General features: G+C 56.4%; 3 protein-coding genes across 3 annotated transcripts; 1 reads left to right on the forward strand and 2 right to left on the reverse strand.

Annotated features, from left to right (window-relative positions):
* Nucleotides 1-87: 87 nt before the first annotated feature.
* Nucleotides 88-12704, forward strand: F5144DRAFT_619703 (uncharacterized protein). Its single transcript, XM_066791984.1, has 21 exons — nt 88-572; nt 668-801; nt 891-1221; nt 1299-1637; nt 1726-2090; nt 2183-2552; nt 2682-2736; nt 2905-3008; nt 3040-3097; nt 3379-3558; nt 3629-3773; nt 3846-4114; nt 4193-4399; nt 4556-5069; nt 5167-6151; nt 6269-6626; nt 6657-9639; nt 9730-10805; nt 10891-11566; nt 11665-11787; nt 12137-12704. Exons 1-21 carry the CDS (start codon nt 406-408, stop codon nt 12211-12213), a joined length of 9516 nt encoding a protein of 3171 aa, XP_066644646.1. The 5' UTR covers nt 88-405; the 3' UTR covers nt 12214-12704.
* Nucleotides 12705-13188: 484 nt separating this feature from the next.
* F5144DRAFT_176508 (uncharacterized protein) lies at nt 13189-13971 on the reverse strand. The gene is made up of 2 exons (XM_066782677.1): nt 13547-13971; nt 13189-13486 (listed from the first exon to the last, which is right to left on the reverse strand). The coding sequence occupies exon 1, from the start codon at nt 13884-13886 to the stop codon at nt 13548-13550; it is 339 nt and encodes a 112-aa protein (XP_066644647.1). The 5' UTR covers nt 13887-13971; the 3' UTR covers nt 13189-13486; nt 13547.
* A 1028-nt stretch (nt 13972-14999) lies between these two features.
* On the reverse strand, nt 15000-15518 carry F5144DRAFT_176595 (uncharacterized protein). The gene has a single exon (XM_066782678.1). The coding sequence runs from the start codon at nt 15409-15411 to the stop codon at nt 15100-15102; it is 312 nt and encodes a 103-aa protein (XP_066644648.1). The 5' UTR covers nt 15412-15518; the 3' UTR covers nt 15000-15099.
* Between the last annotated feature and the right edge of the window lie 490 nt (nt 15519-16008).

The following is a 16008-nucleotide window of genomic DNA, read 5'->3' on the forward strand; positions in this document are numbered from 1 at the left end:
TTGGCTCGGCCGGTTCCTTTTCTGCCAGCATCAGTCGATGAGGTGGACAAAACAGGCCGGGGCGACAAGACCCCCCTCCCCCCTCCCCCCCTGGCCCCCTGCCCTTACATGTTAGGGCCCATGGGGGCCGGTCGAGTGCGGCCCAAGTCTCCCGAAGTGCGCGTCGGGCCGCGTGGAATTTTAACCATTGAACACACCAACACGACCTCGGCATTGCATTACCTAGATGCCTTGCTTCCTCATTTTTCCTTTTTCCTTTTTCCCCTTTTCCCCTTACAGGCTCCTGCATCGAGAGCGCCGTATTCTGCCTAGGCACATCTTCGAGTACCTACATGTGCTGAAAGTCTGAAACTGTCCGGCGCACACGCAAACAAAGCCGGCGGTCCTCCACAAGATTTGACCAAGATGAGCAAAGTTGACGGCACAGCCGAGTCGACCATTGCTCGCCGGACCTCGAAAGATGCAGCGCTCCCCAAGGCGCCGCCGCCTCCCCTAGCAAGACAACCAAGCGACGAGTTAGTCCTGAAGCGGGAACCGATTGCAAGATGGCGGCTGGTCACAATCCTCGTCAGGTATGCCCCCCCCCCCTTCCCCTACCGCGGAAGTTCGAGGTTCCCAGTCCAGGGGAAATACCAGGCAAAACGCTGACTTTACTATGCGAATCAAGCATCGGTGTCGGTTTGTTCCTCTCGCTCATGGATACCACCATTGTAGCCACGATGCTTGCCAGCATTTCGGATGAGTTTGGTGGCTTCAAACTGGCGCCGTGGGTCTTGCTGTCGTATACCCTCTCATACCTCGGTGAGCCTGGAACCATGAACCCAATCCGTGCTGGCTGTTTCAACGGTAACCAACGACTGGACTGACACTGCCCCTCCTCCCTCTCCAAGGATGCACCGTCCTCATTGCCCGCCTGTCTGATGTCCTTGGAAGAAAGCCGGTCTTGCTCGGGTGTTTTCTCATCTTCATCCTGGCGTCTGTGGCCTGCGGGGCGGCATCGACGCTTGATCAGCTGATCGGTTTCCGGGCTGCCCAAGGTGCTGGCGGTGCCGGCTTGTACGCCATGACCATGATTATCTACCCCGAGATCAGCCCCCCTGAGTTGGTTCCTCTGCTTTCCGCGATTCTGGGCATGATCGTGGCGCTGGCCGGCGTCAGTGGCCCCGTCATTGGCGGTCTCCTCGCTACATACTCCGACTGGCGATGGGCCTTTTGGATGAAGTGCGTTTTTTGCCCCTTTTATCTCAGGATCCCACACGGCTCGAAGATTGCGACTGATTCCAGGATTTTGCTTCTAGCGGCCCCATCGGGGTGGTTCCAGGGCTCGCCCTAATTTTTGTATGGCCAAAGACCTTCCGCACATTCAAAACGGTTCCTTTCAGGCACCTCGACTTCTTGGGTGCGCTGCTACTCTTGATGGCGACGGTGCTCCTTGTGTTTATCATCAACCAAGTCACCGTGAGGGAGTACGAGTGGAGCAGCCCGCAGACAATTGCCGTCCTAATCCTGAGCGGATCAGCGTGGTTGATTTTGGCGTGGTGGCAATGGTATCTCTCAAGGAGGCCCAGTCTCGGGCACATCCGTGCTCAGATTCCATGGAGAATTCTTTCAGATAGGGTCTTGATGTCCAGTATCTTGTAAGTTCAACCCAGACACTTGACCTCGGAAGCACCAGAAATGGGCCCTTGGATCCAAGCTAACATACGGGACCCCGGGTTCCAACAGGAGCACGATTCTGACCGGGTTCGTCATGTACCTCGTCATTGTCAACATACCCATGCGCGCACAGATCGTAAACTTCTACAATGAAGTCAGGTCGGGAGTCCTGCTCCTCCCCCTGATGGGCGCTACGGCAGTGGGCTCTGCCCTTGGGGGTGCCTTTTCATCCAAGCAGAACCGCACGTTCTGGAGCCTGAACGCTGCAAGCATATTTATGCTTCTTGGATGCGGCATCATGTCGACTCTCCCAGACACGGTCGACGTGGCGGCGAGACAATGGGGGTTCGAAGCCATTCTTGGGTTTGGCATTGGCATGAATCTGTCCACAGCAACATTGATCCCCTCGCTGAATGCCGATTTCCAAGACTATGGTAAAGTGCACCTCCCTGTGTTATTCTCAATGCTGCCTCCATGCTGGCACTGAGACATGGATGAAAAGGCGCTGACTGGTGAGCACTGACAGCCATCGCCCAAGGTCTGGTCGCCCAGATGCGTGTCCTGGGCGGCAGTCTGGGAGTGGCGGCGAGCTTTCTTGTGCTGAATAGCAGAATCGCCGAGACGCTGACCGGGGTGCTCAGCGCGGCCGAGATGGAGGCCTTCTACAGGTCGCCCACCGTAATGCGATCCTTTGCTACGTACAAGCAGCTCCAAGTTCGGACCACTTACATTGAGGCCTTCCGGGTTGACATGCACGTGTGCATTGCTATGTCGGCGGCATGCCTTATTGCATCGCTCTGCGTCTACCAGAGGACGCCACCCTCAATCAAGAAACGCCTGGACGATTTGGAAGCCATCTATGCCAGGACTGCAGCCAACAATGAGGAGGGGAATATGTGAGAGTTGTTGAAGTACGGACACCGTACGGGACTGGAAGCGGACAGACTGGCCGGCATCACACTGGCGAGATACACAACACGCAGCTAGCACTTTTGTAATTCCATTTTCCAGTAATAGTACACAAGCTCTCCCGGCTTCACAGCGTACGCTAGTTGCAATATCAGTGACAAAGGGCAGTTGGTGCATGCTTGTCCAGTTTCCGGTTCCCGCAGGCTTCTTCTTCTGATTGGACATGGAACGAACGAACTAAAGGCTGAGGTTGGCCGAGAGACCCGAGTTCTATGGTTGAGTTGCTGACCAACTCGCCCCAGGTCACACCCTGTGAGTTGACTTTGGCCTATCGGCAAGCCCGTGGCGCATCTTCTAGCACACCGAAAGGAGTCGGCGAGTTTGCCCCTGGGTGGGAAGAAACTGCCCGTGGCCTGCCACGGCCCGGGAACTGACCTACCCCTGTCCTGGAGGGTGCCTGGGTGCGGCCCGGAGGAAGTTATGGCACCTACCTGAATTGGACGCGTGCGGCTTGTATCATCGCAAGGCTCGGGTGCTGTCAATATCAAGGCGCCAGTACTCTCGGAAGCCCTTGCCGGCAGATCACAAGGACCGCTACAAAGCTCCGTGAGGCCCTGTTTGATAAGACGGAGGGAAAAACAGAGCCTTCTGCTTCCCCTGACTTGTCGTGACGACCGCACCTTGTGTCAGTTGGCGGAAAACCAATGTCCTGTGGCAGTTACATGTGCCGCACTCAGAACCTCACGCACTCTCTCTCTCTCTTGTATCAACAACCCGGAGTTACTCTACTGATATAGATCGTTGAGAATGGAGAACGACAAGCAAAAGCCCATTGCCATTGTTGGCATGAGCTTCCGATTTCCCGGAGACGCCAACACCACCGAAGGCTTTTGGGACATATTGAGCCACGCGAAGTCTACGAGGACAAGAATTCCAAACACGAGGTTCAATCCAGATGGCTTCTACCACCCAAACGCAGATCGCCCCGGTGCGGTACGTATTTACGCTTTGGACTGACTGGAGCCTTAAAGATCCGTCCTAACTTACATGTACCCCGTGACAGGTCATCGCAAAAGAAGGATGTTTTATGAAGGAGGACGTCGGACTTTTCGACGCCCCATTCTTTGGCATAACCGCTTCCGAAGCGGAAGGAATGGACCCTCAGCACCGTCTGCTGTTGGAAATTAGCTACGAGGCTTTCGAAAACGGTAGGCATATGCCCTGGCATCTACATGTACCCAAGCTATGGGTTTCTGCGTATTGAAGCTGACTCCTAACAGCTGGTATTCCCATCACAAACGTGGCCGGGGCCGATGTGGGATGCTACGTCGGTGGTTTCAGCAACGACTACCTCAATGTCAGCGGCGCCGAGATCAACAGACAGTCAATGTACCAGAGCACTGGATGCGGAAACTCCATGTTGTCGAATCGACTGTCTTGGTTTTTTGACCTACGAGGTCCGTCATTCTCTATCGACACAGCTTGCTCGTCCAGCATGGTGGCGCTGCATGAAGCCTGCCGTGACATCCAGGACGGGACAACTTCCATGGTAGGTACTTGGAGGTTGGGGCTGAACTCTGGATGTTTACTATGTTGCCAGAGCTAATCCAGATTCACCTACATGTAGGCAGTCGTTGCGGGATCCAATCTCATCCTAGTGCCGGATATCTGGCGCGCTCTTTCCAGTCAGAGGTTCTTGAGCCCCGACGGGGCATGTCACAGCTTTGACGGCCAAGCCAACGGGTATGGCCGTGGTGAGGGCATGGGAGTCGTTATCGTCAAGCCCCTGGCGGACGCCATCCGCGACAACGACGTGATCCGGGCCGTCATTCGAGTGAGTACCTATTAGTACCTACCCCCTAACTGTCTTCATGTTACCTACATGTGCCGATCTGGTTCCTATTTCTCTTCCATCCCTGCCACACCACATTCATGCGTACGGACGGGAGAACGGTGTCTGACAACATGAACAACACTTGACCGGATACAGGGTAGCGGAATCAACCAAGATGGCAAGACGCCCGCCATTACCGTCCCAAATGCCCACGCCCAGATGAGCCTCATCCGCTCGACGTATGCCAAAGCCGGCCTTGACATGAGCCAGACGACATATTTTGAGGCACACGGCACCGGTACCCCTGTCGGTGATCCGTTGGAGTTGCTGGCGATTGGCCAGACCATCGGCGCAGCCCGCGGCGAGGGCGACGAGCCAGTTCTTGTCGGGTCTGTCAAGAGCAATATCGGCCATCTTGAAGGCTCGTCCGGTATTGCCGGTGTCATTAAGACCGTTCTGGCTCTAGAAAGGGCCGAGATCCCTGCCGTCGCCGAGTTTAAGGAGCTCAACCCTCGAATCAAGCAGGACGAATGGAACATCAGGATCCCCACCGAGCTGACCCCATGGCCTGCATGTGCCAACGGTCTCCGACGTGCCAGCATCAACTCGTTTGGTTATGGCGGCACGAACGGACACGTCATCCTAGACGACGCGTTGAATTACCTTCAAGGTGAGTTTATGTCCCCCCCCCCCCAGTGCCAACTTGGCAGCATCTCTCCATGCCAACTCAATACGGGGCACTTTGGAGGCTGACAATAACAATTCAGAGAGAGGCTTGACTGGCAACCACGACACTGTTGTGGCGTCAACAAACCAACCTGGTACGCCGAGCTCGCAAAGCTCTGATTCAGCCATCTCCCTGGCCCATTCCATCCCGGAGACAGAGTCATGTACACCAGAGTTCAGGCTGTTCGCCTTCAGCTCGCCGGAGCAAGATGGGCTGGCTCGTCTTGCAGAAGCCTACTCCCAATACCTAGACCAGGACGCGCTCTCTCGTGACTTGAAAGGGGCCGCCACGCTTGAGGAGATCAAGCAGGTGGACAACCTCGCATATACGCTGGCGTCTCGTCGAACCATGTTTGACTGGAGAGGTTTTGCCATTTCCGACACCCTCACGGGACTCCAGACCTCGTTGAAGTCGGGCCTGCCCACCCACGGCCGGATCGGCAGGAATCCCTCCTGCGCCTTCGTCTTCACCGGCCAGGGCGCGCAGTGGTTTGCCATGGGCCGCGAACTTCTACGACACTCTGTGTTCCGAGCGAGCATTGATGAAGCCGAGGCTTACATCACCTCTTTGGGCTGCCCCTGGTCTGTCACCGAGGAGTTAAGCCGCGACGCCACGACCAGCCGTATCAACGACCCCGAGCTATCCCAAGCTCTGTGCACAGCCTTGCAGGTTGCCCTCGTGGACCTGCTGACGCACTGGGGTGTCCGACCCAAGGCCGTTGTTGGCCACTCAAGTGGAGAGATTTGCGCTGCATATGCTGCTGGCATCCTGTCTAGGGAGGACGCATGGAAAACCGCCTACTGGAGAGGTGTGCGGTCCACACAGATCAAAACCCTCTCGCCAGATCGGAAGGGAGCCATGATGGCAGTAGCAATGTCTGAGGAAGCCGCCCGTGAGTACCTGGCCAAGGTGGAGGAGGGTGATGTGGTCATCGCTTGCATCAACAGTCCCAACAGCGTGACCATCTCTGGAGACGACCATGCCGTGTCTGCGGTCGAGAAGCTCCTCACTGCCGACAACATCTGGTGCCGCAAACTCCTTGTTAAGACTGCATATCACTCGCCCCACATGGAGGCCATCGCAGACTTGTACCGCAAGGACATCGCGGACGTTCATCCCATCGAAGGTCCATCTGACATTAGCGTCTTCTCGTCCGTTACGGGTTCCGAGATCAGCAGGGAAGACATGGGCAGCGCCGACTACTGGGTCAAGAATCTGGTTAGCCCTGTCAGGTTTTCCGCTGCCGTTACTTCGCTGCTCCAGCCACGAGATACAAGAGATCGACGAAAGGGCGTTGCCAACGTCCAGGCCCTTCTCGAGCTTGGTCCTCACAGCGCTTTGCAAGGCCCCCTGAGAGAAATCCTGGCCGCCGCCAACGAGACATACGTCGCCAGCGTCCCGTACACCGCGATGCTGCGGCGCGGCACCAACGCCCTCCTGACTGCGCTCACCGCTGCTGGCAGGCTGTGGTCATCGGGCTTCGACCTGAACCTGGAACTGGTTAACTCGACAGACAAGGAACCTCTGAAGGGCCGCCCTCTTACCACCTTACCCCGGTATCCGTTTAACCACAAGCGAAGATATTGGAATGAGTCCCGCGGGGCTCGCTGGGTCCAGAGCCACCCCACGCCGAGGACCGACCTCCTGGGACAGAAGACGTCGGAATACAGCACCATTTCACCCAGCTGGAGGAACTTTCTCTGCCCCTCCGAGGTTCCGTGGCTGCTAGACCACAAAGTCCACGGGCTGCTCATCATGCCGGGCGCCGTCTACATCGCCATGGCCATGGAAGCTTGCCGGGATACTGCCGACCCTAACAAGACTCTGGAAGGCTTCGAGTTCCGGGACATTGTGTGGCACAAGCCCATCATCTTTGAGTCGCCGGATGCTCACGTCGAAATCTCCCTGCGGCTGTCACCGTACAGGATCGGCACCAAGGCTGCCACGACGACCTGGACGCGCTTCTCCGTCAGCACGGTTGACGCCGACAACAAGACCTCGGAGCATTGCTCGGGCCTCGTCGAGAGAAAATACGTCACGCTCCCCGGCCAGATCGAGAAGGGAATGGAAGCCGTGGCCGAATGGGACGGGCACCGGGCCGAATACGAGGCGATGCAGGCCAAGCCGGCCATTACCCTCTCGTCTCACAACATGTACGACAAGCTGAACCGCAACGGGCTGCAGTTCGGCTCTACCTTCCGCAACCTATCCCACGTCCGGTCCGGAGACGGCTTCATGTACGGCGAGATTGAGACACCGGACACGGCCTCGACCATGCCCGACGAGTTCGAGTACCCGCTCCCTCTCCACCCCACCGTGCTCGATGCCGCCTTCCAGATGCTGGCTGGCGTCGGGCAGAGCCAGGCGTGGGATGTTGTCATGCTGCCGAACTCCATCGACAGTCTCTACATCTCGGCAACGGCACCAACGGCCGCCGGGGCCGTTCTCAAGGGATACTGCACGGTCGTGCCGGAGGGCGCCGCCAGGGCCACCGGCACCTCGGTGCTCTCGGATGAGACATGGGAAAAGCCCGTCATCGTGCTGAAGAACCTGACCGTCACCGCCGCCCTCGGGCCTCAGACTGGCCCGACCAAGACCGCCTTTGCTCGTCTTGACTGGAAGCTTGACGTCAGCCACTCGGGATTTCCGGTGGACTTGCATAATAATAGCCATCCGTCTGACGAGAGTTCGGTTGTCGAGGCTCAGCTGAGTGACAACACCGCCATCGAGTTTATCAAGAAAGCTCTGCAAGACTTGGGCCGCCCCGAGACCGACAACATGGAGGGGCAGCCCGAAAAGAGATCGGAAGCGGTGCAAAGTTATGTTGCTTGGATGCGTTCGGTCTCGGGAGACCCGATATTGGTGGAGGGCGTTGAGAATCAGCAAGCCAGCTCTTCTGTTTCAGGCACATCCACTCGCCAGGCGATCGAGGCAGTGGGCGCCGAGATGGGACGCATTCTCGGCATCGACTCCATGTCGGAGCCCAAGAGCAACATCCTCTCCAGCGCATTTCTGGCCGACTTTGCCAATCAATCCCTGGGCCGTTCCTTCGCCAACTCTGTCATCGCCAATATCATGGACCATGTGGGCAGCATCAATCCCAATGTCGAGATCCTGGAGATCGCCAGCGGTTCCGACACCTCAGGGGCTGCGGAGGTGTTGGAGCAGCTCGGGGGCAAGAACAGCCGCCTCGGCAGGTACATATGGACGAGCCCTGACGAGGAGTCGGTGGAAGCAGCCTCGAAAGATCTCAAGCCAAACGAATGCCTGCAGGTGAGGACGCTCAACATCGAAGCCGACGTCCAAGCCCAGGGCCTCAACCCCGGAACGCTCGATTACATCATCCTAGATGACCTTCTCCTGACGACGTCAGATCTGGATGCCGCCTTGAAGAACATCAAGATGCTTCTGAAGCCCGACGGCAGGTTGATCGTCCAAGCCATCACCAAGTCCCAACTGCGCACCGCATTCGTCCTCGGCTCATCCCCTGCCTGGTGGCGCGACGGCGAGTCTGGGGAACGGCTCGACGAACTCGGCTGGAACCAGCGGCTCAAGAGCAACGGGTTTACCGGCGTGGATCAGATCTTCAGGGACTCGGACGACCCTCGCCTTCACCAGCTGTCGGTCATGGTTTGCTCTGCCGCGCGCGAGACGGCCTACGAGTACAAGGACGTGCTACTCGTGACGCCCCCGGCTCCCTCCGAGAAGCTCACCACGCTGGCAGAGTACTGCTCTGCTCGCCTCGCCGAGGCCGGCCTAGATGCCGTGACGCTTCCGTGGTCCGAGGTGGCGGATGTCTCTGGGAAGCTTCTCGTCTCTCTCATCGAGCTGGACAGCCACGTCTTCTTGGATCTAACCGAGGACCTCTTCCACGCCACCAAGAACATGTCCCTGAAAGCCGGCGGAGTGCTCTGGGTGACACAAGCTGGCAACGTCTCTGGCGCCTCCGTTCCGGCTGGCAATGTGTCCTCGGGCCTTTTCCGTGTCGTCCGATCCGAGGACGGTGCTCGTCCTCTCGCGACGCTCGACTTGTCGACGGGGCTGGACCTCGCATCCACCCAGGCGGGGGCGACCGTCATGTCTCTTTTTGCGTCGCTGTTTGGGAACGGCGACATCCGCGCCTCGGACAAGGAGTTTGCCGAGGACGGCGGCAGCATTTATGTGCCGAGACTGGTCGAGGACGCTGCCCTCACGGCGGCTCAGACGGCCACGGGCGCCACCGCACAGCCCGTGATGGATAAGTTGTTCCAGCCAGACAGGAAGCTGGTCATGACCATCGGCCAGGTGGGAGCCCCTGACTCTCTCCGGTTTGAGGACAGCGAGAAATGTGCGGCGCCCCTCCCACATAATCACGTCGAGGTCAAGGTGCTGTATACAGGGCTGAACTTTCTCGATATCATGGGGTCTGTTGGAGAGATCCCCAGGCCATACTTTGGCAGTGAGGTTGTCGGCACTGTCGTCGATGTCGGACCTTCCGTGATAGCTGAGTCTGACATCAGGCCTGGTGATACTGGTAAGGCCACCTGCACTGCTCCTTATGTGTTCTTCGGGACGACATATCTTTGTTCTTTGTAAAATGCTAACTGACTGGCGCCTCTCTTAGTGGTCGGTTCCTGTAACGGAGGCTTTGGTAGCCATGCTCGGATGAAGTGGACCGTGTGCCATCGGGTTCCTGACAACATCTCGATTCAGGAGGCTGCTTCGATTCCCATCGCCTTCTCAACAGCATGGATCTCCCTCGTCGACCTGGCCCGGATGCGCAGGGGTGAGACCATCCTGATTCACTCGGCCGCTGGCGGCGTTGGTCAGGCCGCTATTCAACTCTGCCAGCACTTCGGCGTCAAGGTCTACGCCACCGTGGGCTCCATAGCCAAGAAAGAACTGCTCATGCACCGGTACGGCATTCCGGAAGAGGATATCTTTTATTCCCGCGATACCACTTTTGCGCAGGGCATCAGGAGAGCCACCAACGGCCGAGGTGTCGACTTGGTCTTGAACTCGGTGGCTGGCGAGTTCCTCCGCAAGTCATGGCATCTCGTGGCCCCCTTCGGACGTTTTGTTGAGATTGGCAAGCGTGATATTTTGGGCAATACCGGGCTCGACATGGAGCCCTTCATCAGGAGTGCCAGCTTCATTGGCTTCAATCTCGAAAAGTACGACGAGGAACTGCCCGAGTTTGAGTTTGTCGAGAAGGCATTGAAGCAAGTCTTTGAGCTGATCACCGCTGGCAAGCTCCGGCCCGTTGGCCCGATCAATGTCTACAACTACTCCGACGTGGCAACGGCCTTCCGTGCGCTACAGTCGGGTAAGATTCTCGGCAAGGTGGCCATGCGTGCCAATCCTGACGAGATGGTTCCCGTCATCCCTCGCGCCAAACACCCCCTTACGCTCAACCCAGACGCAACTTACCTGCTCGCTGGCGGGCTGGGCGGGATTGGGAGAAGCCTTGCCACTATGCTACACTCACGTGGAGCACGGAACTTGGCCTTTATTTCGAGGTCTGGTGGGCAAAACGAGATCGCAGCGGACTTCCTGAAAGGGCTCCGAAGCCTGGGCTGCACGGCAAACGCCTACGCATGCGATATCTCGGACCGTGAGCAGGTATCCCGGGCCATCGAGCAGTGCCAGTCCGAGATGCCTTCCATCCGGGGATCCATCCAGTGTGCTATGACTCTCAAGGTACCTAGGTTTCTTTTACCCCTTTCCCCTTCGGCCATGGGCTGTGGCGGCTCGGACTAATAATTCATTCTTTCTCCTCCTCCAGGATGCCATTTTCGAAAACATGACCTACGACGACTGGGTCTCCTGCACAAGGCCCAAGATCCAGGGAAGTTGGAACCTCCACGACATCCTGCCCCAGGATCTGGACTTTTTTATTATGCTCGCGTCCACCTCGGGCATCATCGGGAACCCTGGACAAGCCAACTACGCAGCGGGAAACACATTCGAGGATGCCCTCGCGCATTACCGCCGCCGCCGGGGCCAGAAGGCCGTGGCCCTGGATATTGGCGCCGTCCGAGACGTCGGCTACCTTGCTGAGTCCAGCAGCCAAGGGTACTGGAGCCTGGGCCATCTGAATTCCATGACCATCTGCGAGGCCGACATCCACTTCCTCGTCAAGAATGCCATTACCGGCTACACCATCCACAAGGAGGAAACCAGGCCACAGATCGTCGCTGGCCTGGCCGGCGATACCATTGACGAGCAACTCATTGACCGCAGCCCCTGGGCCCGGGACGGCAAGCTCTGCATGGCCTTGAAGGCTTCTCTCACCAAGAAGACGGCCGGGATGCAGGCCGGGATTGACGCCCTGGCCAGGGCAGACACTGCCGCCGCCGCTGTTGGCGTCGTGGAGGAGATCTTGGTCAGGCGCATTGCTGTCGCTGTCATGATCCCCGAGGATGAGATTGCTGTCGAGGAGTCGCTCCAGAGCTACGGAGGTGAGTTTGGATATTATCCCCCTTGGACTCGAGCCCGTCGGCCGTCAATCCCATTGTGCTTCCCTGCTAATAACGGAATTACCTGCCTACCTAAACAGTCAACTCACTTGTTGCCGTCGAAATCAAGACCTGGTTGGCCAAGGAATTACAGGCTGAGATCAGCGCTGGAGAGATCAGTCCTTCGTCCATCTCGGCCCTGGCTGCTACTGTGGTCTCAACAAGTAAGCTGCTTCGTGGGAAGTTCAAGGAGACAACGAAGGAAGTCACGGTGTAACAAAAAGCTGCGAGGTTCTCACTTCTGGCAAGGTGCAAGGGAGGTATGTGTTGTCGTTGTCGTTGTGTTCCATACCTAGGTTAGGTAGGTAGGTAGGTACACGTAGGTAAGGTAGGTAGGTAGTCAACATGAAGGTACCATTGTTATCAACGTGAACGTCCATGTGGTCCCCCGCATCCGCCCTCACCTCCCAACCAATACTGCTAGCAGCAGCACTTGTCCCAAAACACCTACATCGAACGTAAAGATTTAAAGTCTGAGCTTGCTGATGGGGGTGGAATGACGTACCTTAATAGTTGCTGGTCCATACTCCAGTGCCTTGGACCACGCTAAACTTGGAAACGGGGCTGCTGAGATTGCCCTCCAACTTTAGAGAGCCATCATCAGCGGTGAACTGAAACTTATTGTTGCTCCCAATGAGGCCCTCATAGGTATTCGACCCTGTCAGCGAGTCGACACCATTATGGGTAAGCGTAACTTCGGCCGCGGTGAAATCCGGGACGGTCGGAGAGATAGTCATGTTGAAGATTTTCTGTCCGCCGTCTATGTTAAATACCGCCATGATCACGCTGCCACTAACAACGTTGATAGTTCCGGAGGCGGTAGGCATTTTATCTGAAGATTGAGAGAGTGCCTGTATAAGCCCGTGATGAGACCAAGAGTTGACGCTGGCTGGTGAAGGTGCTGTCGCTGGTGGTGAAGGTGTTGTCGCTGAGTTTAAACAAGGACCTTGACTGTCCTTTTATATCTAAAGGGCGCCCTTTCCAGACCCTGTACCGCCATAATGATTCCTTACTTGATGGCGGTACGGGCGGCTAGATTAATTCTTTTCCGCCTCCCGCTTCCCACCTCCCTCGGGCCGTGTCCGGCCCCCCACCCCCCCCCTTTCCTTCCCCCTCCTCTCTCCTCTCCCCTATCCGAGCTCCATGCCGGGTACCGGCACACCACCTTAGACCCTACCTAACCAGCCAACAAATCATGACCATGGCCGCACGATCGACAGCCACCCCCTCCAACGGCAAACAATCGGATCTTCCAAAAGGAATCAACCGCTGCATGTGACTCTGGAACAAGTGTCTAACGTCTTTAAATAGACTAGACGCCTCATAGCTACCTCTACCTACCAAGGTAACCCATCCCCACTGACGAGGAGGAGCCTACCATTTCCTGATGTGTAGGTACATGTAGGTACCTAGTTCCTAGTTCCAGTCATCACCGGGGGTGCTGGCTCCCGGCAGTTTGCCGACCCCGATTTGTCTCCCAGCGGCGGTCCCGGAGTCTCGACAACCTCCGGAAGCGCTGCCTCGGGTGGTTTCTCATATACGCAAGTAACAACATGCATGTGGAAGCGCAGGGTAACGAGGAGTACCAGAGCGGCGATTTAATTAGATGTAGACCACATACTGTACGACAAAGAGAGTGTGACTGAAAACGACATGAGCATGTGGCATTGGAGTTGTCCTCTAGCCTGGCTACAGGTCAACGGCGTGTTGAACGATGCCCAATAACTAACCCCCATAACCACATATATGTCTTCAATACCTAGATACCTGGGTAGATAGGTAGGTACCTATTCACTGTCTCCATCCGCCCCTTCCCCCCAACCAACTAGGAGCCCAGTAGTGCCAGCACTTGTCCCGGAATGCCTGTGTTGGCAATTTCACATGTTAGAGGCTGAGCTTGCCGATCGCGATGGAATCACGCACCTTACGGTATGGGCATGGACATGGAGGTGGCCCACGTTCCACTGCCTTGAAGGTCGGTCGCGGCAAGATCAATTGGGGTCTTAAGCGTGCCCTTGATCTGAACGCCATTGCTGAAAGTAAACTCAAACGTGTCGGGTCCAAGGCTGCCGGTAAAAGAAGTCGCGTGGTCTATTGATTCGAGGTTGTCATATTTCATCTTTGCGCGGGCCGAGTGGAAATGTGGGACGGCTGAAGTGACAGTTGCAGCCAAGGATTTCTTCAGACTGCCCACGGAGAAGACCGCCGTAATTTTGTGTACATCGTCGGCTGGACTATTGAGGGTTCCGATGGCGACAGACATTCTGGCAAGAGGTTGAGGATTGCTTAGGTACCTACCTGGTGAAGCTGGTAGAGGGGTTTGAAGGGTTTGATGAGTCTGACAAATGGGTTGACCCTTCGACTTGAACAAGCTCCTTCTTATATCTAAAATGTGCCCTTGCCAGACCCGGTACGATGATTAAGGTATGATTGCTCACCTAGCGGCGACACCGGCGGGTAGATTAGGTAAATCTTTCCCGCCTCCCTTCGAGCTCCCGGCCGGGTAAAGACACACCACCGCGGAGCCCACGTGCAACCAGCTAATGAATCTTGACCACGGCCGCACTATCGACAGCCCACCCCCTTCCCCGTGTCTCGGATATGTGTGTTCGCGCGATGTGAACCGTCTGACCGCTGTTTTACGGCGGATATCGCGACAAGAGAAAGCCCTCAAGACGCCTGGGCGGAAAGGGCGAAACCCGATGAGAGACATGATGGGGCACCCAAGTCCTCCAACCGGAGGGATGGGGGCCCACCGGGCTACATGCACGTACATGTATGTTAAGTTGTCAACTGGTACGAATCGGCAACTTGGCGCAGGTATGAGGTAATTAATTAGGTAGGTACCTACCTTAGAGGTAGCGTCGCATATGCGAGAACTTGAAAGGGGCAATCACGACTCACGACTGGAGTCTCAAATTCAATTACCGAATGGGCCCGATGTGGTGTGCTGCATGTGCTGCATTGCATGTATGATGTAGTTTGACGTGCTTTTTCTGGCCGCGCGACTCGCGTCTTTGGTGGCACGGTTCCGAAATTCCGTGCGAGATGGACCCCAGCCCAAGACCGCAGACAAATAGGTACCTAGGTGGTTTGAGTGAAGAGTATGATAACAGCCTTCCTATTATCTCTGCTATTGAAGTCAAACGTGTTGCACATGCGGCCGACGACGGGTGAAACTTAATACTTGGATCAAACGGAACAGTCACCTCACCATTCGATCCAACCCAGTTTCGTACACCTATTGTTGATCTTTGTGTCGATGAGGATATCATTCTCACACGCTCCCTAGTCCCTACCTACCTAGCTAATAGGTACCTAAGGTACATTAACATCAATCATGGGTTGCTCCCATTAGTGCTCCCGCATCCGCCCAGCCCCTTGCCCGTCAACCAATACCTAGCACTTGTCCCGAAACACCTGCATCAAAAGTTTATCAGAGGCTGAGCTTACCAGTCAGCATGGAAATACACACCTTAAGCGCCGATCCATGCTCCGGCACCCCGAACGTTGTGGGTCCCGGAGATGGCGCTGTTGAATTTGCCTTCTATTTTCAAGCCATTCTCAAAGGTTAATTGATATGTGTCGGGCCCCAGACGGCCGGAAAAGGAACTCGCGGATTCCGGAAAGTCGCCATTATCATAGGTAACCGTTCCAGGGCCTGAGTTGGCCCCCTGGACGGGCGGAGCAAGATTTGCACGGAATATTTTCGAGGACCCGTCGATCATGAACACTGCTGAGACCTGGGTATCACCGAGGAAGTTGACGACTCCGGGGGCGGTAGGCATTCTGGCTCAAGGTTGAGGGTGTTTGGGGATGTGATGAAATCAATAGGTGAGGTGAGGCCGGTGGTGATGTTCAAGTGTCGCCGAGTTTGATGAGTTGAACAAGGTCCTTCTTATATCCAAACGAAGTCTACATACTGCCCCCGGAGCAGCAGATACCACCTGGTACACAAACTCGAGGGGCGGGCAGCGATATATGTAAGCAAAAGATTTGAAATCAGGCAGTGGGACTCCGAAGCCACGGAGAATTGGTGCCGCGTGTGGTTTCCAGAGGCGGACCTCGGAAGGGAAGACCCCGGATTCGAGCTTTGGTCCATATACAACCCTCCCGGCGGCGAGAACGTACCGAGAGCCCTGCAAGGGCGGCCAAGGCCAAGCCACCCGGTGGTTCTGGCAGGAGACTTCAACCTAAAGAACCCACTGTGGGACAAGTTCGGACGCTACGATAGGAAATCGGAAGACCTACTGCAGCTGGGTTCCTTGTGGGACCTCACCATCAGAACTCCAAGGGGGGCGACAACGCGAGCTCCCCAGGGGCGGCAGCGAGGCCGCCCGTCAACCATCGACCACTTCTGGACTTCGGAAAACCTCCAAACAGTA

Source organism: Chaetomium tenue (genome assembly GCF_020726465.1).
Source record: "Chaetomium tenue strain MPI-SDFR-AT-0079 chromosome Unknown F5144scaffold_3, whole genome shotgun sequence".
NCBI lineage: Eukaryota > Fungi > Ascomycota > Sordariomycetes > Sordariales > Chaetomiaceae > Chaetomium > Chaetomium tenue.

Bases quoted from the DNA above. Each gene is read 5' to 3' on its own strand.
- F5144DRAFT_176595 (XM_066782678.1), bottom strand. From the start codon at position 15,411: ATGCCTACCGCCCCCGGAGTCGTCAACTTCCTCGGTGATACCCAGGTC.
- F5144DRAFT_176508 (XM_066782677.1), bottom strand. From the start codon at position 13,886: ATGTCTGTCGCCATCGGAACCCTCAATAGTCCAGCCGACGATGTACAC.
- F5144DRAFT_619703 (XM_066791984.1), top strand. From the start codon at position 406: ATGAGCAAAGTTGACGGCACAGCCGAGTCGACCATTGCTCGCCGGACC. The intron at 3,098-3,378 runs GTGCTGTCAATA...TTGAGAATGGAG, and splicing joins TGTATCATCGCAAGGCTCGG to AACGACAAGCAAAAGCCCAT. The intron at 4,400-4,555 runs GTGAGTACCTAT...GACCGGATACAG, and splicing joins TGATCCGGGCCGTCATTCGA to GGTAGCGGAATCAACCAAGA.